Here is a 25345-nt window from a genome sequence, read left to right as displayed (position 1 = left end):
AGTGCTAAGCTGAAGTTTTGTCTAGCATCGTGTAAAGGTCACGGTGGGAAAGACCAATCGATCCCACCTGGCAGAGTTGGCAGAGGCTTCATAGCGAGCCCCCTGGACTCCATGGAGGTGACCATACAGCAGAGGCATGGAGGGGCTAGAGTCAGGGTGTGTCAGGAGAATGAATGTGCTGAGTCGCCTTGCGTGGCGAGGAGCACAGAGGACAGTGGAGCCAGATGGAGAGGGGCCCTAGACAGCTCACCAAAGGGTCCGGCTTTGCTCCGAAGTAAGGAGAAGGCAACAGAGTCCCTGGAGAAGCGACGTGCAGAGCTTAGTTCGGTTTTGCTCTGTTTGGTCTGTTTCTAAGGAAGTGAACCCTGTTAGCATCGTGGAAGAAAGACTGGTATCGGGAAACTTTGAGTAGCTGGGAGTGTGGCAGGGCTGTTGGAGAAGGGAATTGTGTGGATCTCAGCCGGGCAAGGGCAGTGGCGATAGGAAGGGAAGCATCGGAAGGGAGACCTAGCTAGTGGGTGGGTGAGAGGGAAGGAGGGGTTGGGCGCTCCCTGTCACAGGGTGGGTGGTGGTGTCATGGGTGGAGTTGGCGACTGAAGAAGGTACAGCGCAGCTTGTGGGAGGCGGTGAGTTTGCTTTAGAGAGGGTGCGGTGCTTTCTGAGGCTCTGGCAGCTCCGTGGGAGACAGGAGATTGGCACACTTAACAGCATGGTGCTGTAGAGGACTCAGTCTCCGAGGTTGAGGGCAGAGCAGGATTTGAATAAAGGACCTGAATCTGCAGTAGGGAGGTTGGGTGTTGGGAGGGAGATGGAGAAAATGATCATGAAGAAAGGAGGAAGACAGGGAGAGTGGTGATCGTGACCAGGTCGGGTGGGCGAAGATGGGTTGTGAAGCACCAGAAGTGTGGCTCGCTGGCAGGAAGGGCTGCCATGGGGGATGTCTCCCAGGTACCCGAGGAAGCTGCAGCTTGGATGCCCCAGTGTGTGGGGGCTGGCTTCAAATAAGGGAGGAGGCACTGCTTTCCGAGGTGGGCGGGCAAGGAGCAAGGGAGCGGTGCTGCCCTGGAGTTGGCCTAGGGCGGGGACCATGTTTGAGAGCTGCAGGATATTAAAAGTCTGCCGTGGTTGACCGAGGCTTGCTTGGCACTGGACTTTGTGCTGTGCACTTTTTATATATCAGTTACCTTCTCTTGTGTGTGTTATGCTTCCGCTCCCAGACTGGACCACTGGGTGCAGAGGAATTATGTAACTCACTGAACTTACCCATACGTGTGGCACCCAGGGTTTGGACTCAATTTGGTCTGATCCATTGTCTTTAATTTGAACCAAGGGACTGAGAAGAGAGAGTGAAGTAGAAAGGGTGAGATTTGATGCGACACCCCTCTCCCCCTGCCCAGTGACGTGAAAACAAGGCTGAATAGTATTGGTTAAATGAGCATTAAAATGAGTATTCTGGACAGGTCTGAGGCATAGCCTGTTGTTATTGTATTACAGATCTTGGTAGGCTTTGCAAAGACTTTAGCTGAACACTGTAATCTATCTGACCAAATAAAATTGGTGGAATTGCACGGAAGAGCAGAAAAACACCATTATTTTAGCATACAGCATTCCAAAGGGGAGAGAAACAGTGCACAGAACAAAGGAAAATATACAACCTCAAATCTGTTACTGGCAAGTTTTGCTGTGAGATCTTTAAGGCACTTCATGGCTCTGATCATTGGGCTTAGATTTTAAAATATTATCATTTGTAATAAATACTTTTATTTGGTACTAGGGATAGAACTCAGGACCTTGCTCTTTTGATGCAGGTGTGGTGCTGCTGAGCTAAATCCCCGGCCCAGATACTTACATTTCTTGCCCAAGATTTTATGATTGTATTGTATCCTAACTATCGTATGTATTTTACTATAAAAGTTAGTGAACTTTTACCCTAAGATGTGGACATCTGTTTCAGCAGCTTGGAAGTAAATATAATGTGGGGAAGGAGTCTTCCCTCCTGACTGTGGCTTCCCTGCCTCAACTCCTAGTCTTTCCACCCCTCACCTGTCCGGCACACATGTTGAGCACCCTCCTGGTGAGCCGAGGGAGCTGTTGTGATGGAGATGGTGTCTGTGTGCACATGTGAGAAAGGAGTAGATGCACTACCTTGTGAAGTGCTGGGATCTGCAGGCCAGTGGGGGCAGGCTGGACTGCAAGGGGTGCTTTTGTAGATAGACAGGGTGGAGGGACGGTCCCTTTTGCACAGACTCCTTGGGGGAGGGAATTGGTGAGCTGAGGAAAAGTCACACACGCAGTTAGCCCCACAAGGACAGTGCCATAGGGCGAGGTCCATGGAGGGAGAAGGCCAGTGAGAGCCCCTGGGGAGATACCTTGGGGACGGAGCCTGCGGGGCCTGTGGCTGATGTATCCACAGTTACACTAGCTTCGATGCAGCCATCAGATGGCGGTGTCCAAACTCGTGGTCTGCGTAAGCTCTGTGTTTCTAGCATTGTGTTATTTTTACTTCCAGGACGGAACAAAATTCATCTGCATTGGGGCCCTGTATTCTGAGCTGCTGGCTGTGAGCAGCAAAGGGGAGCTTTACCAGTGGAAGTGGAGTGAATCGGAGCCCTACAGAAACGCCCAGGTATTGTAGTGTATGGAGCTTTGCATTGAACAGCGCTACATATCGCATACAAATAGTAATCATTTTTCTTATGCTTTCAAAGAATCCTTCATTACATCATCCAAGAGCAACATTTTTGGGGTTAACCAATGAAAAGATAGTCCTCCTGTCTGCAAATAGCATAAGAGCAACTGTAGCTACAGAAAATAACAAGGTAGGAATCACTTTGCATTGTAAACATTTCATGCTTAAATTCTTGGTTTTCTTTCTCTTCCTGCCCCTTTTCATCTTTTCATTTCCTATCCTTCTAATTAGGTCCATAAATGCGGTGTCTCCAGCCTTAGAATAATCCAACGTCTCATTTTTATGTTGGCTAGTTTATCACTATACTAATAATCTAGCTTTAAAAGTAGAGTTCTACTGTAAGGGAAAAGGAAAATATTCACAGAATTGAAAGGGGAAAGGAGGAGATAGTAAGAAAAGATAGATTGCAACAGTATGGATGCTATACCTCAAGTGGTCAGTTTGGGTTTAAAGTCCCTAAATTCTGTTGAACATTTTGGAACAAATGTTTAAGATCAGTGCCTTAAAGGTGGCCTTAGACACTGATTTCAATAGCTGCTATGTTGATTAACATGCAAAGAAAGTTTTAATCTTACTCAGAATCTTTTCTGAAATACTTATTTTATAGCATTTAGCTGAAGACATTTTAGAATTCCAGTATGCAACTTAGCCTAGGTTTTATTGTTTGCTTTTGTTTTGAGTACTGGGGATTGAACCCAGGGCAGATCTCCATTGAGCTCTATTCCCAGCCCTCTTGATTGGAAACAGGGTATCACTGCGTTACCCTGCATGGCCTTGAACGTGTGATCTTCGTGCCATAGCCTCCCAAGTAGTTGAAGTTACAGGTGTGTCCCACCAGGCCTGACCCTGGCCCTAATTTGGACTGCAGACCTTTTGGAAAAACTGCTTGTTTTTGTTTAAACCACTAATATTTTATTCTTTAGGTTGCTACGTGGGTGGATGAAACTTTAAGTTCTGTGGCTTCTAAATTAGAGCACACTGCACAGACTTACTCTGAACTCCAAGGAGAGCGAATAATTTCTTTGCATTGCTGCGCCCTTTATACCTGTGCCCAGCTGGAGAACAGTTTGTACTGGTGGTGAGTCTGCAGCAGGAGGGAGGCAAAGGGCAGTGGGGTAATGCTGTGTGTGTGTGTGGGGGGGTTACCTCAGAGCCAGGCCATGCTTACCCAAAACACTTAAAAAGTAAATTTATAAAAGTAATTTTAATACTGAATTTTATGAAAGTATGAAATCACCTGCAACCCAAAGATAGCTACTGCTAACATTTGGAGGTAATTGTAGTCTTTTTTTTTTTTTTTTCTCCCTTACCGGGTATCGAACTCCGGTCCTTGGGCTTGTGCATCAGGTGGCAAAACCACTGAGCTAAATCCCCGGCCCAATTGTTGTCTTTTTTACCTCCCTATAAACAAATAAATATGTATCTTGCTTTACATAATTAGAAATGATAGTATAGCATCGAGGGTGTCTTTTCAAGGGGCAGGGGCAGTATTGGGACTTGAACACAGGGCCTCACATATGCTAGGCAAGTGCTCTTCCATTGAGCTAACGTTTCTAGCCTCTATGGTGCTTTTTTGGGTTTTTATTTAATTGTACAAGCATTTTCTTTCTTATTTAATTACAGCTTTAGTGAAGGTGTCTCAGTTTATTTTTTGTGGTATTTTAAGGAAAATGCAGTAAATTTATATTGGAAAAAATACATAGAGAGGAGTACCCAATGATATGTAATTATCTGGAAGAATAGTATCAATGATACAATTTCTACAAAACCTAATCCTAAAGGTTTAATAAAACCAGATCTAGTTATTTATTAAATGTATAAACAAATTGCAATTAAGAGGTTTTGGACATGTTAATAGTATTCTGAGCAAAAGTATCAGAGAAGGACTACATCAGATGCTTAACTTACAGTATGTATAATTTCAAATTTATTTAATGGTGTTTTTCTTTCTTAATTGGCCAATTTATGGTTTTCTTTTTCAGGGGTGTAGTCCCTTTTAGTCAAAGAAAAAAAATGTTAGAGAAAGCTAGAGCAAAGAATAAAAAGCCCAAATCCAGTGCTGGTATTTCCTCCATGCCGAACATCACCGTTGGTACCCAGGTGAGTGGTAGAGTTACACTGTCCTAGGGCCTTGGTTTCTTTCAGAGCCCCTCCCTCCCTGCAAGAGGCTCCTATTGGCTGCTTCTTGGGTGTGTGACACCTGAGGGCCAGGTCTCAGCACCCTGTGCTTGAGTGTCACATCGCTCCTGATGCTCTCAGTGATGTTTGTACACTGTGTTTCAGTGTTCATAGAGTGCCCTGTAGGCGGCTTCCAGTATTTACCTGATTTTAAAACTCACTTGGTACTTGTAAACCATAAAGCGTGGAGCAACCCCTACTGAAAATGGTTCAGTTCATCCTAGCGGTGGGGCCAGCGTTACTGAGCCAGACAGCCGGCTGTGCAACTGTCGTGCCCCTCCGTGGGGACACTGTCCATGGGTGGAGGAGACTTCCTCACACAGTTTCGTTTCCATACGTGTGGCCTGGAAGGTGATTTTCTCATCCTGGGGGTTCTCAAAAAGTGGCTCCGTCCCCTGCTGTGTCCCTGCCTCTCAGGGAAAGCACGGAGCTGGTCATCTGGTCTGCTAGACTCATGCCGAGTAACTGGCACAGCAGGTGGGTGGACACAGACAGGAAAACCAGAAATTGGCTGGTTTAAATCTGATATCAGGAGATTTACACAAATGGAAATAATGCCACTTTTCTACCTAATATTTTTCAAAATGTAGCTATTTTTCATTAAAATTATTTATGTTACTATGGGGTTTCATTACTGTTGATATTTTTTAAAGTCTCAATTTTAATTACTGGTACATTTAATTTACTGATTACTTAAACTAGACATTTTTCACATAAAAAATTTTGTAAAACTCACTAATATTTAATAGTGAAAAAGGTCCTGAGAGCAGAAGAATTTGAGAACTTAATTTTAATTTTTATAGTCTGATGAAGGTTTATCTTCAGAATAAAAACCTAACATTTACATTCATTATAGAAAGTACTGTAATGAATGTTTAGGAACTTTTATAATCCTTAAAACTCAGACAAGTGGTGGTTTTTTTTTTAAACCACCAAAAGATAATAGTCTCTGTACTCCTTGTGTCTTAAAAAGCGCATAGTTTTAGCAGGGCATGGTGGTGAACCCCTGTAATCCCAGCACTTGGGAGGCTGAGGCAGGGGATTGCCATGAGTTTGAGGCCAGGGTGGGCTACATAGGAAGTTCAAAGCCAGCCTGAACTACACTGAGATGCTGTCTCCAAAAAAACAAACCCAGAAGAGGCTGGGGATGTAGCTCAATGTGAAGGCCCTGAGTTCATTCCTTAGCACACAATCAACCAGTCAGTCAGTATCCATAAATACATCTGTTATAACATGCCAAGGGTCAAAGGGAGGGGAGGGGAATAGGAGAAAAAGAAGCAAGATATATCATGTACAGGTATAAATTCCCTATGATGAATATTATTATGTATATCTAAAATGTGCCAATAAAATAAAAAAAATACAAAGTATAACATGTCAAGTTTCTTTTTTAATAAAATCTTTCTTACTGAGCCTCTTTTAGTCTTTAACCCTTCACCAGTCTGATCTTACACTTTGTGAGTAAAATTTCCTTCTGAGTCATAGCTGAGCAGGACATGCCTTCCCCACAAAGCTAGGAACCGTTTGTTCATTCCACAGCATTTCAGTGGAACACAGCTGTTCTTTGGTAGGACCTCCCCTCAGCCAGTTGTTCCACAATCTTCTAATTAGAGCCACCGAAAACAATTGTCTTCATATATGTCACTGGTCACGTAGAGCATGGGATTAGTTAATGGGCGACTGAACAGCATGTCGTTAAAACCGGGCCATGGTAGACATCCTAAGAGATCTGCAGAGACGCCGCCCATGTCGCAGATGGAGCTGTTGGTGGTATATTTTATGGCCATTGGCTTTCAGAGTGTAACCTGCGGTTAGTCCCTGAGAGGAAGAATTATATAGGTTATTGACTCCTGACACTAATGTCTGCCTAATATTTTTAAATTTAAAAGAAAAATTGTAGTATCCACTGAAACTTCTGGCTATTAGAAAACATCAGTCTTCTAGGCCAAACAAACACCCATAGAGATGAAGTTACAAAGCCTTTGTAACATCATGAATGAAGGAAGAAAGTAATTTCACATTAAAGGAAACAGACAAAAAAGTTTAATCCCCCCACACACATTTTGCTTTTTTAACAAAACCTTTTTAGTTTGTTTTCTGCTATTTCCATTTAGTCTTTTTGGCAGGATAGTTAGTTTCTGCGTGAAGTTTAAAAATCAATGCTAAATACTTAGCAAACATACTGAAATTACTCTCTAGTTGAATTTGCACTTGAGTTTTAGGAACATTTTCTTGATGGAGACCTTTAAGTTGATACATTGCCAGTGTTATTGATTGTGTAAGCTTCTATTAGCAAACCTCATACCTTTAAAATAATTGTTCTACTTTGTTTTCAGATTAGACATCTTGATGGTGATTTCTTTTGTTTGCTAGGTATGCTTAAGAAATAACCCTCTTTATCATGCTGGTGCAGTGGCATTTTCGATCAGTGCTGGCATCCCAAAAGTGGGTGTCTTAATGGAGTCAGTGTGGAATATGAATGACAGCTGTCGATTCCAACTCAGGTCTCCTGAGAGCCTGAAAAGCATGGAAAAGCCTGGGAAAGCTGCTGAAGCCAAGTGAGTGCTGCCCTGTGCTCACTGTGTGTGTGGGGCCAGCACACATGGATACATACAAAGTGGGTGACATGGGTACCTGCAAAAACAGAAAGCAAGAAGTGCTGTGCCTTGCTCTTTATGGCTTGGTTAATATTTGCAGAGTTTAGGGTGGTGGCTGTACTTGTGGTTTTTGTTTTTTGTTTTTTTGTTTTGGTTGTACTGGGTGTTGAACCCAGGACCTTGTACATGCTAGGCAAGTGCTCTACCACTGAGCTATACTACCAGTCCCCATTCCTTTTTCTTTTTCTTTTACTCTTTTTTAAATTTTTCTTTTGACACAAGGTCTCATCTGAGTTGCCCAGGGTGGCCTTGAATTTGAGATCCTCCTGCCTTCTCCCAAGCACCTGGCTTGACAGTGTGTGTCACCACACCAGGCAGCATGTGTTTGCTCATGATGGTGGCCAGGATGGCATTGTAGCGTTCTCATTTCCAGTGTTCTTTTTTTTGGTCATTGTATTATGTTCTTTGCATGTGTGGACTGCAGTATTAATGTGTCCAGCCCTAGTGTCACCCTGACATTATCCTCCTCTCTCCTTTTTAAAAAATTTTTATTTTTGGTACCGGGGATGGAACTCAGGACCTTGCACTTGTGAGGCAGGTGGCGGAACCACTGAGCTGAATCCCCAGCCCCCTCCTCTCTCCTTTTATAACATAATTTCTATCAAACGTGTTGCTGACATCTTTTTTTTTTTGGTACCGGGGGTTGAACTCAGATCCTTGTGTTTGTGTCCGAACCACTGATCTAAATCCCTGGCCCCCTGACATCTTGATCATAGGAAAGGTCTAACAGGTTCATGTGTTGGAAAAAAAAGTTTTAAAATTAATTAATTAATTTTTGTGATACTGGCGATTGAACTTAGGTCCCTGACACTGAGCTACATCCCCAGCCTTCCCCAGCCCCCTTTTCTGTTTTAATTTTAAAATTAAACTATGTTTAATTTTGTTGCATATGTTGCCTAGTCTGGGCTCAAACTTGTGATCTTCCACTCTCAGCCTCACAGAGTGCTGGGATTACAGACAGGCATGGTTTATCATGTAGAGAGAGAGTCTACAGTGGCTTTGTAAACTTTTCGGGGGTTGGAGAGGGATGTGAACAGAAACACCACTAAATTTGATATTGTTCCACACTCTGAGCCTGGTCTATTGTTTGGAGGTACATATGAAGATCTTTTTTTTTTTTTGGTACCAGGGATCAAACTCAGGACCTAGCCCTTTTTATTTTATTTTCTAACATTGTCTGTCAGAATTTCCGAGCCCAGTGTCGACTTTGGAGTTTGCAATTTACCTGCTTCTGTAGTCTCTGGAATTTCAAGTGTGTGACATCACACCTGGCTATTTGAAATGTTTTTGATGTGTGCAAATATAATAAACAAAATAGGCTGGGGATTTAGCTCAGTTCCACCGCCTGCCAAGGTCCCGAGTTCAATCCCCAGTACGCCCCCCAAATAATAATAAACATAATTATAAACAAAATGATTAGCATATGCTATTTAAACCCTATAACCAAACTTTCACAATCTCTTTTGAATTTAGCCTGTTCTACTAGTATACATGTACAGAAGTTAAATGAAATGAAATATTAAATGCATTTTTATGCCAGTTCTTAAAAGGCCTGCCTTTGAGATGCTAGAGATCAGTTGTGGTGGGGTCTCCCATTGTTGCAGGGTTTGTGGAGCAGCCGGCAGCGCCCACCAGGTGCTGTGCAGAGCATTTTCACTGTACTGCTGTGAGAATGAGCCTGGCCTGCTCTTTGGGGAAATTCTGGTGAGGGTGTTAGGCAGGAGAGTTAAGAGGATCACCCAATGTCTACCCAGAGTTGTGAATAGCAAGTAACTTGTGATTAAAAAGTGGTTCCTGCCTTTTAATAATAAGCACTGAAGTTTTAATCTGTAGAATGGTGTATTGCTGCTGAAGCTACGTCAAGCATTAATGAGCTAGTGCATTGAAGAGGAATAACTCATTAACACTCACCAGATGGCTTAAGAATGGATTTTTGCAAACTACCCAGAGTAGAGGTTCTCCTTCAAACTTAGAGGTTCATGATGGAGTGGGCATTTTACTTATTGGCCCTTACCATTTTCAGTTGAATGGCTAATTGTTTCTGTCAGTGTTTAGCAGTGGCATGGCATGGAACCCGCTTGCTTGAGAGGCTCGGGCTGAAGCAGTGTTGATGAATTAAATGCAGCTGTTCGTTTTGGATCGACTATGTTGAGTCATTGTCCCCAGTTGCTCCCCTCTGCATAGGAGTTTTCCTGTCCTCCCTAAGGTGTTGGTTGGAAGTCCACACTATGGGGCCAAAGGCCCTGGGTTCAGTCCTAGGCCCCGTGGAGAAAGTGTCCAGTGTGTGTCTTTTCACTCTGTTCAGCCTTCAGATCATGGTGTTTCATGAAAGTTACTAGTATTTGGTTCCTTTTAAGAATGAATATATTACTTTAAAAGTTTCTGAAAAAAAAAGTTTCTGTTATTTTCCCAGTTATGAGGAGAATCTTAATTCTTACCTTAGGCCTGAGAGCAAACAGGAGCCTGTGAAGACAGAGATGGGCCCCCCTCCGTCACCGGCGTCCACCTGCAGCGACGCATCCTCCATCGCTAGCAGTGCATCTGTGCCATACAGTGAGTTTTGGTGGGGCTTGTGTTTGGGGCCGAGGAGATAACTGTGTTGGGTTTGCTTCTGCCCCGAGTCAGCTCCTACCATTGTTTAAACATATTTTTTCATATAAATTGTGTTTTCACTAGCTTGAAAATTTTATTTTATTTTTTAAATTAATTAATTAATTAATTTATTTATTTATATTGGTACCTGGGATTGAACTCAGGTCCTTCTGCTTGTGAGGCAGGTGGTGGAACCACTGAGCTAAATCCCCAGCCCGAAAATTTTATTTTTATTTTTGAACATCTTCAAATGGAAAGGTAGTGTTGACCATTTGAATTACAGTTTTCAAAGATCTGTAAAATTCACTGCAGTACTAGAAAGAAATGGCTGCCACTAGCTGAAATATATGCTCTCCTCTGTTGAGATGCGTATTATTTTGTAAATTTGTTATGGCGTGGTCACAACATTTTTCTAGGATTTATAAAATTTATACATATTGACTTAATACTGCACCATAGATTTAAATAATTTTTAAGAGCTTCTTAAATGTTAGATCATTAAATGTTATGTGATGGCTTTAAAAATAGCCCAGTGGGCCTTCCTTTTTTTTTTTTTGTACCAGGGATCGAACTCAGGATCTTGGGTCTGAGAGACAGGCGGCTGAACCCCTGAGCTGAATCCCTGGTCTTTAGGCCTTCCTTTTAAAATGTTGATAAGGGAACCCTAATTTTGAAGGTCCAAAATGTACTTTTTGGGCTCTTCACACTTGTTTGTAGTAGTGCCAGTGTAGTTTGGCATTATATTTATAGAACTATTTATAGTTCTTTACTGTGAATTTATTTTGAAGTACAAGTTGGTCATAAAGCCTCTGCTCAAAAAGGAATAACCCTTGAAGCTTTCCTTTAGAGACTTCAACTATGTATCCCTTTAGAAATGATCATTTTTCATGTATTTAGATGCAATCTATAAAGTCTCTTTTACATTTTCTTTTTGATACTTACCATTTTGTTCTTGTCTAAGAACGACGTCGGTCAACCCCTGCCCCGAAGGAAGAGGAAAAGGTGAATGAAGAGCAGTGGTCTCTTCGGGAAGTGGTGTTTGTAGAAGACGTTAAGAATGTTCCCGTCGGCAAGGTTTGTTGGCTGCCTGGGGAGCAGTTCCTGAGGGAGCTGGTGTGCCTGGGTTCCCCCAGGAGCTTCAGTGTGGCCAGTGTCTGGGAGCCCTTCTGGCAGCTCTCTCCTCCTGAGGAGATGTTGCAAGCACTCAGGTGATGGGCTGCTTTTCCCTTTAAGTAATTTTTGGAGTGATTTTAGATTTACAGAAAAGGTGCACAGATACATTTCTTTTTGATGCAGTTCATTCTTTGGAGCTACTAGATAGTGAGAATGGAAATGATTGGTGACATTAAACATTCTTCCTTACAACTGGAAAATCTTCCTGTTCTCCCTGAGTTGCCTTCCACTTCCTCTTATCCTACTGAGAGGGTTTCCTTTTGAAGAAGTCAGGTAAACAAAGGCCACATCTGGAGTTTCACCCCTCTCCTGACACTGGCCGCTGTAGAGTGAGTGTCCTGACTGTTCTCTAGTTGCCCAGAGAGCCTGCCCTTTTGTGAGCCTTCCTAAAGAACCAGACCTGTGCCCTGCCGTTTCCTGTGAGGGTCTTTGTCACTGTAGTTTATAAGCAGTGGTTTCTTTGGAGGCGTTCACTCTGGTTGACAGTACAGGTTTGACTGGCAGGTTTAAGTCCTGTGCCTGTCTTTCCCCATTGCCTCTCCTGTCCCTGGGCTGATCACCAGGTTACCTGCGCATTGTGGTGTCTGTTTACATTTAAACTAAATAACACTGGGCCGGGGATTTAACTCAGTGGTTTCGCCTTGTGCTGCGCAAGCGTAAAGACCTGAGTTCAATCCCTGGTACCAAAAAAAAAAAAAATTAAAAATAAATAAATAAACTAAATAACATTGAAAAGCTCATTAACTCCACCTCAAGTGCTCAGTAGCTGCACAGGACTGCTGGACAGTGCTGAGGGAGAGCATTAACATCTTTAAGAAAGTTCTGTCAGGTAGTGCTGCTTTAAACAGAGAGTCGATGGCGTGGTGGTGCACACCTGTCATCCCAGCACTCGGGTGGCTGAGGCAGGAGGATCACCTCGAGTTTGAGGCCACCCTGGACTGCATAGTGAGACCTGGTCTCAAAAAAACCAAAAAATAAAAAATAAACTAACAGAGAGGAAAGATGAGGTGATTTCATGGATTATGCTTCCTTTTCCTCAGTTAATTGTCAGACATTCACAGGCTGTCATCACTCTCTGTACGGGTCAGTTTTTTGAGCCTTGGGTATAGACATCACCAGCAAAGCTTTATGCGTCTGTTTAAGTTAGTTTTTTTTTGTGGTACCAGAGATCAAACTCAGGACCCTGTGCCTGCCAAGCAGGCATGGCACCACTGAGCTACATCCCCAGTCCTTAAGTTAGTTTTATCAGTTGATGATCATCGAAGAAATATATCCAGAGGAATGCAGTACCTTTCGTACTGAATTAGCTTGGTGAGTATAGGCTGTGAATGAATCTCTGTGACTGTGTTGACACTCAGCATTCCTGCCTGTGCTCCAGGTGCTAAAAGTGGATGGGGCCTATGTCGCGGTTAAGTTCCCAGGAACGTCCAGCTGTCAGAGCAGCTCTGGCCCTGACGCGGACCCGTCTTCGCTCCTGCAGGACTGCAGGCTGTTGAGAATCGACGAGCTGCAGGTAAGCGGACAGGATCAGCCGCAGGTAATGCTGGGCAACTCCGTGGGTGTTTGCAGGGTTTGAGCACAAAATTCTCTTTGTGTTGTACAGGTTGTCAAAACTGGTGGAACCCCGAAAGTTCCAGACTGTTTTCAGAGGACACCTAAAAAGCTTTGTATCCCCGAAAAAACAGAAATATTAGCAGTAAATGTAGATTCTAAAGGTAAAGATTTTCTGAGTCTTTGAGTCAGCACCCTGGTGTCATGTGCTTTGGGATGTAGGAGTGCTGTCAGCTGCCTGTGGCATGTTGGGAGGAGGTGTGTCCACGTTGATTCTCCAGTATGGCCCTGAACGTGTGTAACAGTTTCTCTTTTCATTTGCCTGCTCTGAAAGGTGTACATGCTGTTTTGAAGACTGGAAACTGGGTGCGCTACTGTATCTTTGATCTTGCGACAGGAAAAGCTGAACAGGAAAATAATTTTCCTACCAGCAGCATTGCTTTCCTTGGTCAGGATGAGAGGAACGTGGCCATTTTCACTGCTGGGCAGGTAAGAGGCCCAGTCTCAATTTCAAACGTGGTCCGGGAGTACTGGCAGTTTGCAAAGCTTGGGGCTTTTGTCTGGTTTCCTTGAACTAGTAAAATATTGAAGAATTTAGAGCATTCAGCACATTCCACTGTGGGTTTTTTTTTTTTGGTACCAGGAATTGAACTTGGTACCTCGAGCTTGTGAGGCAGGTGGCGGAACCACTGAGCTAAATGCCTGGCCCCACTGTGGGGTTTTTTTAATTTGACTGTTATCAGTAACATCTAGTTAGAAAATAAATATACCTATTTGTGATTGGGAGCCAAAGTTTCTTCCCTGTCTTCCAGGAATCCCCTATCATTCTCCGAGATGGAAATGGTACCATCTACCCAATGGCCAAGGACTGCATGGGAGGAATAAGGGATCCTGACTGGCTAGATCTCCCACCCATTAGCAGTCTTGGGATGGGTGTGCATTCTTTAGTAAACCTTCCTGCTAATTCAACAATCAAAAAGAAAGCTGCTATTATCATCATGGCTGTAGAGGTAATTTATCTTGGAAATGCCTGGGTGTTTTGATTCAGAAGGCCCTGCTAGAGTCTAGGGAATAACCTTGAGAAGCTCGCCTTCCCACCATGGCCTAGTCTTCAAGCACAACAGAGATGCGGGAGTGGGTGATTGCAGGGTGACTGATCTGAGAGAGGCACAGCCTTGGGGAAACAAAGCAGAGGGTGTAACTCAGGCGGGACTTTCTGGAAGGCTTCTTTGAGGCACACTGCCTGGGTGGGCCTTGGGATGCTTAGGTAAGGCTGCAGGCAGGACGTGTCCCAAGGCTTCAGCTGCAGCCCCTGGGACCCTCCCTGAGATGTTGGCATCGAGTGGCCAGAGGGTGGGGATCACAGTGTCAGACAGTGGCAGCTGAGAAGGCTGGAGAGAAGCACTAGAGGGGTTCTTGTGCTCAACTAAGGGGCCCACAGCTTTCCCTGACTGCTAGGAGGAGAAGGATTTTAAGCTGGTAAGTGATAGATCAAGTTTTTAAGAAAGATTAGTAGTGGAGGGTGGACCTTAAGGGAGGAGTTGGTGGAGAACGGAAGTTTAGAGATCACATAAAAGGCTAATTACAGTAATCCAGGTTAGAAACTAAGTGAACTTGAACTCTTGGAAATGAGGAAGGGCAGATAGTTTGAGACCCTAAGGAAGTGGGAATATAAAGCTTTGTAAATGGAGATCAGTATAAGTGAAGACGGCATTGTGCAGCCTCTGATCTGGGCGTGGTGAGATAGAAATACATGAGGTAAGTGATGTGGATGTGGCAGCAACATCACTAGAAGCTGTTGGTGCTGTTGCCGCTGAGATTGACTTAGAACAGTGGTGGTGAACCTGTGGTATGAGTGCCACAGCCAGCTATTTGTTAGCATTGAAAGTTCTGAAAGGTTCGCCATCACTGACTTAGACTTTGAAAGGACCATTGTGTGTGCCGAGACTACTGCTGGACAGAGTCAGATGAGGGAGATGGGTTCGGAGGCCACCAAAACAGTCCCCGTGCCTCAGCTTAGGCCCAGCGCATGAGTGAAAAGTCACTCGACTCCAGGTGTACTAGATAGATTTATAAGTAAAATTGGGGAAATTTGCTGCTTGCCACATGTAGGGTCACAGCAGGGGGTGGGGAGGTTTTGGAAGAATGAGGCTGCCGTTGACCAAGATGGAGCCTGTAGAGGCGCAGAGAGTTCTGGAGCTGGAGGGTGGCGGAGGTGTTTGGTTTTAGACTTTTGAAACTGAGGACAGCCAATAGCCAGGAAGAGCTATCAAGCAGAAGGATGTGTGAAAGGGGAGACAGAGACAGAGGACCATACTGGAGACACCCAAGCATGGAACTATTATTCAGAGGGACTGTGCTGAGTGAGACCGCTAGGGTCATGGAGAAGAGAAAGGGTCCCAGGACGGGGCCATGAGATTAATCCCAGCATTTAAACACCAGGGTGGTGAAGGGCAGCCAGCATAAGACAGGGACCAGAAGGGAGCAGCCGTGAGGACAGCAGGCACCACCAGGGTGTGGCGGGCACTGCCAGGTACAGGTGCAAGTGAGAGGGGAGCGCTGAGCACCCTACTACCTACTAGGCTGGGGCCCGCCTGGTCAGCATGCAGTGGGGATGAAACAGGAGAAGCGGGAGGCGAGGAGCAGGACTCCATTCCTCTCCAAGCCTGGGTATACCTCAAGCCTTTGTCGTTGCCCTCCTGTGGTTTCTCCTCTCTACACGGCCCTTCACTTAGTCATTTGCTTCTGCAAGCCCTGAGCCGTGTCCCGTTCACTGAAGTTTCCCCCAATTTGTCCGAGCACAGAAACAAACCCTGATGCAGCACATCCTGCGCTGTGACTACGAGGCCTGTCGCCAGTACCTCATGAATCTTGAGCAGGCGGTGGTTTTAGACCAGAACCTGCAGGTGCTGCAGACATTCATCAGCCACCGCTGCGACGGGAACCGGAATATTTTGCATGCTTGCGTGTCCGTTTGCTTTCCAACCAGCAATAAGGAAACTAAAGAAGAAGAGGGTAAGATCAAGAGCTAGAACAACAGGATTAGAGAGGCTCAGGCAATTTAAAAAATATAATGACTGTTAAAGTAAATCACTGTAAAGAATTGTGTGTGTGTGTCTTTACTTTTGTTTTGTAAGATTTTGGAAGTTTTGACTTTTCTGAAGCAAAAGTGCCTGTTCTCTTGTTCAGATGGGTGTGCGTAATGTGAGTCCATAAATGTTCATCAGTATGTTTTTACTGCATTTAATTCTTTCTCTGTGATAATAATATAAGCTGGCAATGCAGTACTCAACAAACTGGACTGATTTTACAGTGACCTATATATATTACCATGGGAATTATTTTATACATTAAGGCAAATTATACTGAGGCAAATTACATTCCAGATTAACTTAGTGAATTGTTAGATGTTTTTGGAAAGATTTTTTTTGCCATGAAGTTTTTAGGTGGCAAGATAAAGAAACTGGAAACCTAAAGTGTAACTGTGAAACCACCATGTTTTTCTCTATTTTGAATTCCGCTGATTATATTATGATAGCTACATTGTAGAATAATTGTTTGCAAGTTTCTGATCTTTATGTCAGTGTCTTGGATTACACTAAAGAACTGTGTAGAAGCAGTGCGTAAGTACGACGGAGGCGCCTCTTTTTCCTTGGTTGTGAAAGCCGGCTTCGGTCTGTTAATGAGCTTGTTTTCTACCTGAGCGGTGGAGAAGGCGAGAGGAAGTAGTAAGTCGTGTGTTACAGGTCATCGTCCAATCTGTGATGTGCTGTTTGTGCTAAAGAAGAAAAAAACTAAGCCATTGGTTATCTGATACGTAGATTAGCACTAATATGTGCATAGCAATTTGTGGTTCATGACCTGTGTGTACTTAATATTAGTGACTTTTAAAGTTTAAATTAATCTCGTTTTTCCTTCATGTTTCAGAAGCAGAACGCTCTGAAAGAAATACATTTGCAGAAAGGCTTTCTGCTGTTGAGGCCATTGCAAATGCAATATCAGTTGTCTCAAGCAATGGCCCAGGTAATCGGGCTGGATCATCAAGTAGTCGAAGGTAATGTGATTTTTACAAGGAAAGTTTAATTGGATGAACAAAAATCCAAGTACAGAAGGCAGTGTATCTCTTTCCTATCTATGCAAGAATCGGTGGGCTTTTCTTTGTTTTGGTTTTGATTCCTCCCAGTAACACCCTGGGAAAAATACTTGATAACTAATTAGATTTTAAGGGTAGAACAGTAGAATCTCTGACAGTATTTGAGATGATTTAAACAAATAGTTTACACTTGATTCTTTGTTTTCTGAAGTTGTCATTGTTACTCCCTATAAGTTATTTTCTTTAGGTGGAGAACAAGTAATACAATGCAGAAATTGAAAGAACCTCAATCTTTAATTTTCAGATTGCCTGTTTAGGTCAGTTTTTCAGATATCTTATCATCTGGGAAGAAATGAAAGGCTGACGTGTATTATGAATGATCTGTGTTTAAGTTTTCAGGTTTTCTGAGTTGTGGGATGGACAAGTCTTTTAACATGTTAAAATTTGCTAGATGTTTGACTAGGTGATGCATATAAAGAATTCAGAATGTAGTTTTCTTTTGTAGGAAAAAACACATTTACTCTAGATAGAGCCAAAATTCTTGGTTACTTACAAGACGTTAATGGAAGCACTGCTCAACATGTGACAACGTTGATAGGTTATAAAGTCTACTTCAAACTGCCTATTTGCTGTTTCATGCTCATTTTTCCCTGGGAAAAAAAATGGTTATTAAATTGGCACCAGCAAGGCTACCAAGTTGATAGCTTCCCAGTTCAAAAACACCTGGAAGTGAAATTTATCAAAAACTATTTGTGAGTGATCAAATTATAATTTGAATCAGTAGAAAGACGTGGTATAGACTACACAAAGTGGAAATTATCACCAGTTTATTTACCTAGGACTACTCTAGACAGACAAAGTGCTTGGTCTAAAATGGAAAGCAACTTAAATTCTTCATGAAGAAATTAGTGTCTGAATTATTTAAGGTATTTCGTTTCCTCAGGGAAATTACAGGTGCAAATCCAGTTGGACTCTGATATGCTTGGTCCAATGCCATTGCTGCCAGCTTTTTTTCATGTAAGGATTATTTTGAAGGCAAAGACTAAAAGGAGCTTCAAGAGTGGGCGATGGGTTGCTCACAGAAATAATTTGCAGAGTAAGCTCCTTTGAGGCATTTGCCGAAGATTTCACTGCAGTGCTCTTAACAGTTCAAGCTCAGGGCTGCCGCTGAGCAGCTGGAAGCGCAGGAAGCTTATGTCCACGCCGGGCAGTAGGAAGTCCACAGACTGCTTCACTGGAGCGAGCCCTCCTCCAGCCTGCCATGGATCGCTAGCGATGCCCTGATGAGTGCAGGCTGGGACCCGGTGTCGCTATTGAATGGAGTACTGTTAAATGCCCGCACACGATGATTTGACTCACGTTGTTATGTGACTCAATAGCTCCTGAGTCCAGGGCAGATTTAGTGCAAGCGTGGTTGGTGCATCTGATTGCAGGTGTTTGTGCTCTAGAGATTGTTAATCTGGAAGACACATGACCTTCGCTTTTTTGTCACAGTGTTATGTTTGAACATGACTGGATTCTAAGGCTTCTGTAGCATGGATATAACGTGCTTACAAAGAGGAAATTACATCATCCTTGACTTCTTCCATATTGTCAGCAAACATGATGACTCCAGGCAAGCCAATACGAAGAAAGTCAAAACTCTGAATCTTAGCAGCCAAGGTGGTATCTTCTCAGTATTGCCCTCAGCCATTGGGGATCCAGGTGAATCTTCATGAATTGTGTACAACATCTTGAAGAATAATTTTCTTTTTTTGTTTTTTGTTTTTTATTTTTTAAGAATATATGAGGAATGGGCATTGTACTTTAAAATGTTCCCAAGACCTAATGAAGAAAAAGAGGTTAAGGACAATTTTTAAAATGACAAGGAATGACCCCCTCATTTAATATTGAATTGACTACATGACAACAACAGAGTTGGGAGTTTGCGAGTTCAAGATGAGACTGTGATCTCAGTTATCTGCTTGTATCTTAAGTTAGAGGCTAGAGACTAGCCCTCCTGTTTTGCTTGGCTTGTGCCGTGTTGCCTTCTTTCCTCTAATTCAAATACCTTTAGATGAGCGTTGAACGGAGAAGTGGGTGCCTCTAGTTGGGCCCTCCTCCCTGCTTCTTAGTTCCAACCGCCCTTGTCTGTTTTACCGCTCTGACCCCAGGGGCATTCTGGCTGTGACCCTGGGGTAGCACTCTTAGTACGCCCAAGACGTGTGTTTATTTTCAGGTCACTGGCAGTGCCTCCCAAGGTCTGCTGATTTTTTTCCCTCTGTGCTCTGAGTGCAACATGCTAGGGTCCCACATGTCTGTGTTGAGCGGCACAGTGCAGACACTCAGTTGGTGTGTGCTGTCGGGGAAGGGGCCTGCCTTTCCCTCTGGGTGACAGCTCTGGTCAGGGAAGTGATCCTGACCGAATCAATCGCTGGATCCTGCTCCCTCCTGTATTAGAAAAAGCTCTTACACTCAAATTTCTAAATTGGGAAAAGGATAACCTTGATACAATAAAAGAATGTACTATATGGATTTTAGTAGTGAATTTATAATAGCTAATATATTGAGACATTAAAATTTATTTTGCAGGATCTTCCAAAAAGTGCTTCTATTCCAAAAAGTACATCATAAATAAGACTTACAAAGTAGATGCATTAGCAAAAAAAAAATCTTTCAAAATACTTACTTTAGGAGTATTATGCTTACATAGTGAGATGCTAAGTCTTTGATACCAAAAACGCCATGTGTTTGGGATTAAGTCTGCATGGAGAATAAGGGCCCTTATGTGTTGTCTTGCCCTTCAAGTTGAGATTTTGACTCTTATCTATTTAGAATAAAATTGTCGCCAAGTGAAGGCATCTGTGCTCTTTCTTAATTGCTGTTAGTCCTACATACGTTACTTTTGTAGCCTTTGTAAGCTTTTATCCAGAGGTAATTACAGCCTTTTTGTATGGATAGTCACCAGTTCCCTAATAAGGTCTGTGTGTGATTATTTCCTTTTCTTTTTAGTGATATGCATACTTGTACAGGATTTTTTTATAGCAGGAGAAAAAAAAAATCCAGCCCATACATTAATCTAACTACATATTTTACAGGCTCTAATTTCATTCCATTAATTTCTTTTGGATGCAAGTTGTACTGTTAAAATTTTTTTGTATTAAAAAATCTAAATTGATCTTTGTTTAAAAAATACTCATTGTGCGGATATTAGTTTAACTGCTCTTGAGATCACAGAAAAGGGATTTAGTAGGCTAACAGTGTTGGTTTTGTGCTAATCAGTAGTTTGCTGATGTCTCTTATTAAACTTAGTTCTTACTGATCATAAACAGGGCACAGAAAAGCTTTGTTTTAATGTTTAGCTGTTCATTTATCTAACTGTTGGGAAAGATTATTCCAGTCTTCTTTCAGTGTATCTTTGGTTCCCTGTGCTTAAGTTTGTCTGGGAGCTGAATGAAGGTTTGGGGTTGGCCTGGGGAGCAGGGCCCCTAGTTTCACTCTGTCCCTCACCGCCTGCTCTGTGGTTTCCAGACCTGGCATTTGTACTGGCTTCCCTGCCGGCGTGCTGCCTGTAGAGCGTACTTAGATCTTCTCAGAGGAGGAGGTCTGTGCACCTTTTTGTTGTGTGTCGACACGAAGTGAGTGCTGATCCTGTCCTTGTTCTTCAGCTTGAGGTTGCGGGAGATGATGAGGCGCTCCTTGAGGGCCGCCGGCTTGGGGAGACACGAGGCTGGCGCTTCGTCCAGTGACCACCAGGACCCAGTCTCACCCCCAATCGCACCCCCTAGCTGGGTTCCTGACCCCCCTGCAATGGATCCTGGTAAGATCTCAGATTCTGTTTTGTACTTAACAAAAAAGCAAGCCTGAGAGAAAAGGAAGTGAATATTTTAGTGGGATATTTAGAAACTGGAAATATTTGAAAGCAGCATGATGAATATTATCTTGGTTATTAAAAACTTGATTTAGGAGGTTTGTATTTTAAAAATTGGAACTGTAAGAACTCTTGTCAGGTGCCACTCTAATAGAAAGTATTTTTTTCTATACTAGTAAGAAGCTAGATAGTCCTCGTTGGTAGTATCAAGGCAAATGCGTAATTTGCCTAGTGGATTCCTTCTCTTACAATTGGGAAAGCGAGTTTCCACTTAAACCTCTGTCCCTATTGAGCTGTGGCTTGCAGAGAAAGCCTTAAGGCCTGTTAGGAGAGCACAGCAGGGACGCATTGCCTATAATGATGTGCATCCTGCTGTTCTGTTTGCTGAAAGATGGTGACATTGATTTTATCCTGGCCCCCGCTGTGGGATCTCTTACCACAGCAGCGACTGGCAGCGGCCAAGGACCGAGCACCTCCACCATTCCAGGTAAGAGTCTGCTCTCTTCTCCTGGGTCGGTGGGAAGAAAAAGGACAGACTTGAGGTGCAGGTTTCCACACATTCACACTTTTATCTCAAGGAAGCTTTTCTTTGCTTGTAAAGCATCTAATTCTCTGTCTTCTGTATATCATGTGTGTCAGTGAAAATATATGGTGCATTAAGAAAGCAATTGAGATTTGTTAAGTATGTAATATGTTAATGGAGTCAGTTTATTTCTAATACTAGAATATGGTTCTACTGGTTTATTTAATGTTATGTTCTATTATGTTGGGACATACTTTCACTCTAGCTTGTTTAGGTATCAAATGAATCTATTTAATTACAGGTCCTTCCACAGAGCCTTCGGTAGTAGAATCCAAGGATCGAAAGGCGAATGCCCATTTTATATTAAAATTGTTATGTGACAGTGTGGTTCTGCAACCCTATCTACGAGAACTCCTTTCTGCAAAGTAAGATTTAATAAACTTTTCATATGAAGCTTAGCTTAGCAGCCCTGTTTAAGTGGATCTTCTTACAAAATATGGATGATTACCTTATGTAAAGACAAAGTATTTTATCACAACCAGCATTGCATTCCCTCTGCTACTAAGCTGTCCTCCTCTCTCAGACATATAGCATTCCCTAAAGGAATACAAACCCACATCTTTTTTGTTTTGAGATGCTGGGTATTGAATAAGACCATTCACACTGAGCTCTGTCCCCAGTCCCCAGGGCTCCCTCTCCCCCATTTGCTTGCTTGTTTGATTGTTTGTTTTGAGACAAGGTCTCACTAAGTTGCCCAGGCCAGCCTTGAACTTGCAATCCTGTCTCAGCCTCCCAGAGTGCAGGGATTACAGGTGTGCGCCACCACAGGAGGTTTAGAAGCTGACCTTTAATGTTAGCTTGGTCAGAGTATATATTCCTGTATCAAAAAGATCACAGAGGGGCCTGGAATTTAGCTCAGTGGTTCTGCTGCCTGCCTTACAAGCGCAAGGACCCGAGTTCAATCCCTGGTACCAAAAAAAAGATCACAGAATAGTCTTTCTGGTACCAAAACACAGCATTGTTTTTATCAAGAACACTAATTTCACAGTCAAAAAGGAAAATGATATTTTTCTCATTTTAGGGATGCTAGAGGGATGACCCCATTTATGTCAGCGGTAAGTGGACGAGCTTATCCTGCTGCAATTACCATCCTGGAGACAGCCCAGAAAATCGCTAAAGGTAATTAATGCATCTCAGGTCCTAGGTGAGGTGGTTATTTTTCAATTTGAATAGAATTATCTTCTATATATTTATAATTATTCTGTATACTTATAATTGTTATAATACTTATATTTATACATGATACAATTGATTGGAAATCATCAAGAAAATTCTTATGTATGTTAAAAATTTGTGTCTGTGCTTTTCTACAGTATGTTATTTTCCATCTTTCCATTAGAAAGCAGCTGGTATGAAGTTCTTGACATTGAAAAAGATACCCCATCGTGCAAATATAAAATCTTTGGATGGGGCCGGGGATTTAGCTCAGTGGTTTTGCTGCCTGCTGCGCAAGCGCAAGGACCCGAGTTCGATCTCCGGTACCAAAAAAAAAAAATCTTTGGAAAAATAAAGATGGATTCCTGATAGAACCTGCCATACATAGTGGATGATTGCAATGAAGATTATAGAAGTAGGGCCAGGGATTTAGCTCAGTGGTTCTGCCACCTCCCTCGAAAGTACAAGGACCCGAGTTCGATCCCTGGTACCAAAAAAAAAAAAAAAAGATTACAGAAGTAACAGGCAAATGAATGTCTTATTGTGGTTACTTCTGATTTGGATTTTTTTTTTTTTTTTCTTAATCCCTAGCATGGAATTCTTGCTTAATAGAAAGCATTCCTGCCAGGTGTGGTGGCCCACGCCTATAATCCCAGCACTCAGGCTGAGGCAGGAGGAGTTCCAGGCCTGCCTGGGCTACATAGAAGTATTCCTGCCATAAAATACTTCAGAAGGATTAGTTATCATTTTTTTGGATTTTTGAGACAGGGTCTCACTATGTAGTCCAGGCTGGCCTCCAACTTGCAGTGATCCTCCTGCCTCAGCCTCCCAAATGCTGGGATCACACGTGTGCACCACCACAACCAGTCCTTGGATTATCTTCTTAAAAGATCACTGATGTGTAATTTGTGAGATGACCTCTAGTTGCTAACTAGAGCTGAGACTTGAGTCTTTACTGTCCACAGTACTAAGGATTCAGACGGCTAAGCTCCTGTCCTGTCATCATAGGTACTTGTAATTAGCTGGGTTTCCTTGCGTGTTGACTGTGTATATGCATTTTCGTATTACTGTACAGTAGTTTCTCATTTATACTGTATATGTTAGGGCTTTTTCATTTGAAGAAATAGTTGATGGCTGTGACTAACTCCTTTCCTGCTAAAAGAACTCCTGTGTTCTTAATCTTTGTAGCTGAAGTGTCCTCGAGTGAAAAAGAGGAAGATGTGTTCATGGGCATGGTTTGCCCGTCAGGTACCAACCCCGACGACTCTCCCCTGTACGTCCTGTGCTGTAATGACACCTGCAGCTTCACCTGGACTGGAGCAGAGCACATTAACCAGGTTAGTGCTTGTCTGGCTCCCTCTGTTGGACCATCATTAGAGTTACAGGTTTTAGGTTTTACATGTTAAGTCTGATAGTTGCTTTTACTATGAGTTATAAAACTCTCCAAAGAATATTAATTTTGATTTAATTCCTAAATAAATGAGTCAAAAGTTGATTACTAAATAAAATATGGCGCATTATGAGAAATGGAAGTCTTCACCAAGTTGTACAATCTGATCTAGAGCTTTTGGTACATATTTTTATAATTATGCCTTTTTGGGGATGATAACATTTTTTTTGTCCTACAGGTAATATTTTAGTTTCACCTATATAGTACTGCAGATTGTATATTCACTGAATCCTTTTATAACTCCTTATTTTCCAGAGTGCATTAGTTTTACTCTGCTGTTGTTGTGATAGAACTATGATAGGAAATACCACAAGTAATTAGTAAGATTAGATATGCACACAACCATTCTTTTAAAAGCACACTCCTGGCAGTTTCAGTGAGAAGGCAGCCGAGGTGGCTGTCTCAGTTAAGATGAAGCTTCTGCTGCTGCTTCTGGTGGCGGTGGTGGCGGCAGTGGTCCGAAGCGAGGCCTTGGCCTGTCTGGGCCGCGTGCCCAGCAAGAGATTGAAGATGCAGTGCCCCATGGGGCCTCTGCTCAAGTTCCAGATTTGTGTTTCCTGAGGTATAGGCGGGTGTTTGAGCAATTAGCTGGTGATACGCAGACATCCAAATTGAAGGAGAGAATTACCTCCTACGACCAATTTATAGACACATCTTTCCTGTCAGTCTTCAGACTAGTGTTAATAGGCGTCGTACTTGTTGTCAAGGGTCCTTTTGCTTTCTTTGGCATGCAAGATCCAAGCATCTGGCAGTGAGGCCAAGAAAATAAGGTCTATGCATGTATGATGGTTTTCTTCTTGAGCAGCGTGATTGAGAACCAGTGTATGTCAGCAGATCCATTTGAGATAACTTTCAGTGATGTACCTGTGTGGTCTAAGCTGGGATCTGGTCATCTTCCATCCAAGCAAAAACTACCAGACAGTGAAATGAAGCATATGGATTCAATCCCACATCATCGATCATAGTCCCGCCTGTCAGCACTGAAAACTTACGTTAAGGAATTTTTGCAAGAGCAGCGTGGCTGATACTATGAAGGCCTGTGCTGAAGACAGCAAGCTGTTAGTGCAGGCCAGATGCTTTTTGGCAGGCTTGTTGTACCTCTTGGAAAACCTCAGCCCAAGAGAGTTTTTCAGTGCTGGCACATGTTGGAATTCTGCACATTTGTGGGGTGCAATAATACTGGATACTCCCCTACCCCCATTCACCTAGTTAATTTTTTAATGTCAGCATTATTACTACTTACAACTTTTTCTCAGTCATATTTGAAAAAGTAGAAATTGAGCTACAGTTCGATTGGCTTTTTTTTTTTCCTCAAGATGTCTGTTAAGTCTGTCGTGGTTTTTAAAATTAAGTTTTGATTTTTTATAGTTTAAA

At 42.8% G+C, this 25345-nt stretch overlaps 1 protein-coding gene, 1 non-coding gene and 1 pseudogene across 9 annotated transcripts in view; 2 read left to right on the top strand and 1 right to left on the bottom strand.

Moving 5' to 3' along the window:
• Positions 1-25345, top strand: part of Ubr5 (ubiquitin protein ligase E3 component n-recognin 5) — a 115433-nt gene that overhangs the window by 50160 nt on the left and 39928 nt on the right. For 7 of the 8 annotated variants that reach the window (XM_021262742.2, XM_013074126.3, XM_013074124.3 and 4 more), the window contains exons 10-27: positions 2510-2626; positions 2709-2819; positions 3613-3767; positions 4672-4789; positions 7241-7425; positions 9968-10077; positions 11078-11190; positions 12668-12802; positions 12893-13004; positions 13175-13329; positions 13653-13850; positions 15645-15855; positions 16768-16894; positions 20581-20732; positions 21175-21270; positions 21608-21731; positions 22388-22485; positions 23710-23858. In XM_021262742.2, the coding sequence (XP_021118401.1) occupies positions 2510-2626; positions 2709-2819; positions 3613-3767; positions 4672-4789; positions 7241-7425; positions 9968-10077; positions 11078-11190; positions 12668-12802; positions 12893-13004; positions 13175-13329; positions 13653-13850; positions 15645-15855; positions 16768-16894; positions 20581-20732; positions 21175-21270; positions 21608-21731; positions 22388-22485; positions 23710-23858 (2466 nt within the window). The remainder of the gene's footprint in view (positions 1-2509; positions 2627-2708; positions 2820-3612; positions 3768-4671; positions 4790-7240; positions 7426-9967; positions 10078-11077; positions 11191-12667; positions 12803-12892; positions 13005-13174; positions 13330-13652; positions 13851-15644; positions 15856-16767; positions 16895-20580; positions 20733-21174; positions 21271-21607; positions 21732-22387; positions 22486-23709; positions 23859-25345) is intronic. The other variant, XM_013074125.3, reaches the window with a different exon arrangement.
• Positions 7616-7687, bottom strand: Trnaa-agc (transfer RNA alanine (anticodon AGC)). The gene has a single exon. It is a non-coding gene; the product is annotated as a tRNA-Ala (tRNA).
• Positions 24258-25082, top strand: LOC101719026 (thioredoxin reductase-like selenoprotein T pseudogene; annotated as a pseudogene).

The sequence above is a fragment of the Heterocephalus glaber genome, unplaced genomic scaffold (assembly GCF_053883595.1).
Source record: "Heterocephalus glaber isolate CG9 unplaced genomic scaffold, H.glaber_assembly_v1.0 deba00001556, whole genome shotgun sequence".
Classification (NCBI taxonomy): domain Eukaryota; kingdom Metazoa; phylum Chordata; class Mammalia; order Rodentia; family Bathyergidae; genus Heterocephalus; species Heterocephalus glaber.
The sequence above is the reverse complement of the archived record's forward strand: the minus strand, read 5'-3'. Positions and strand labels throughout refer to the sequence as shown.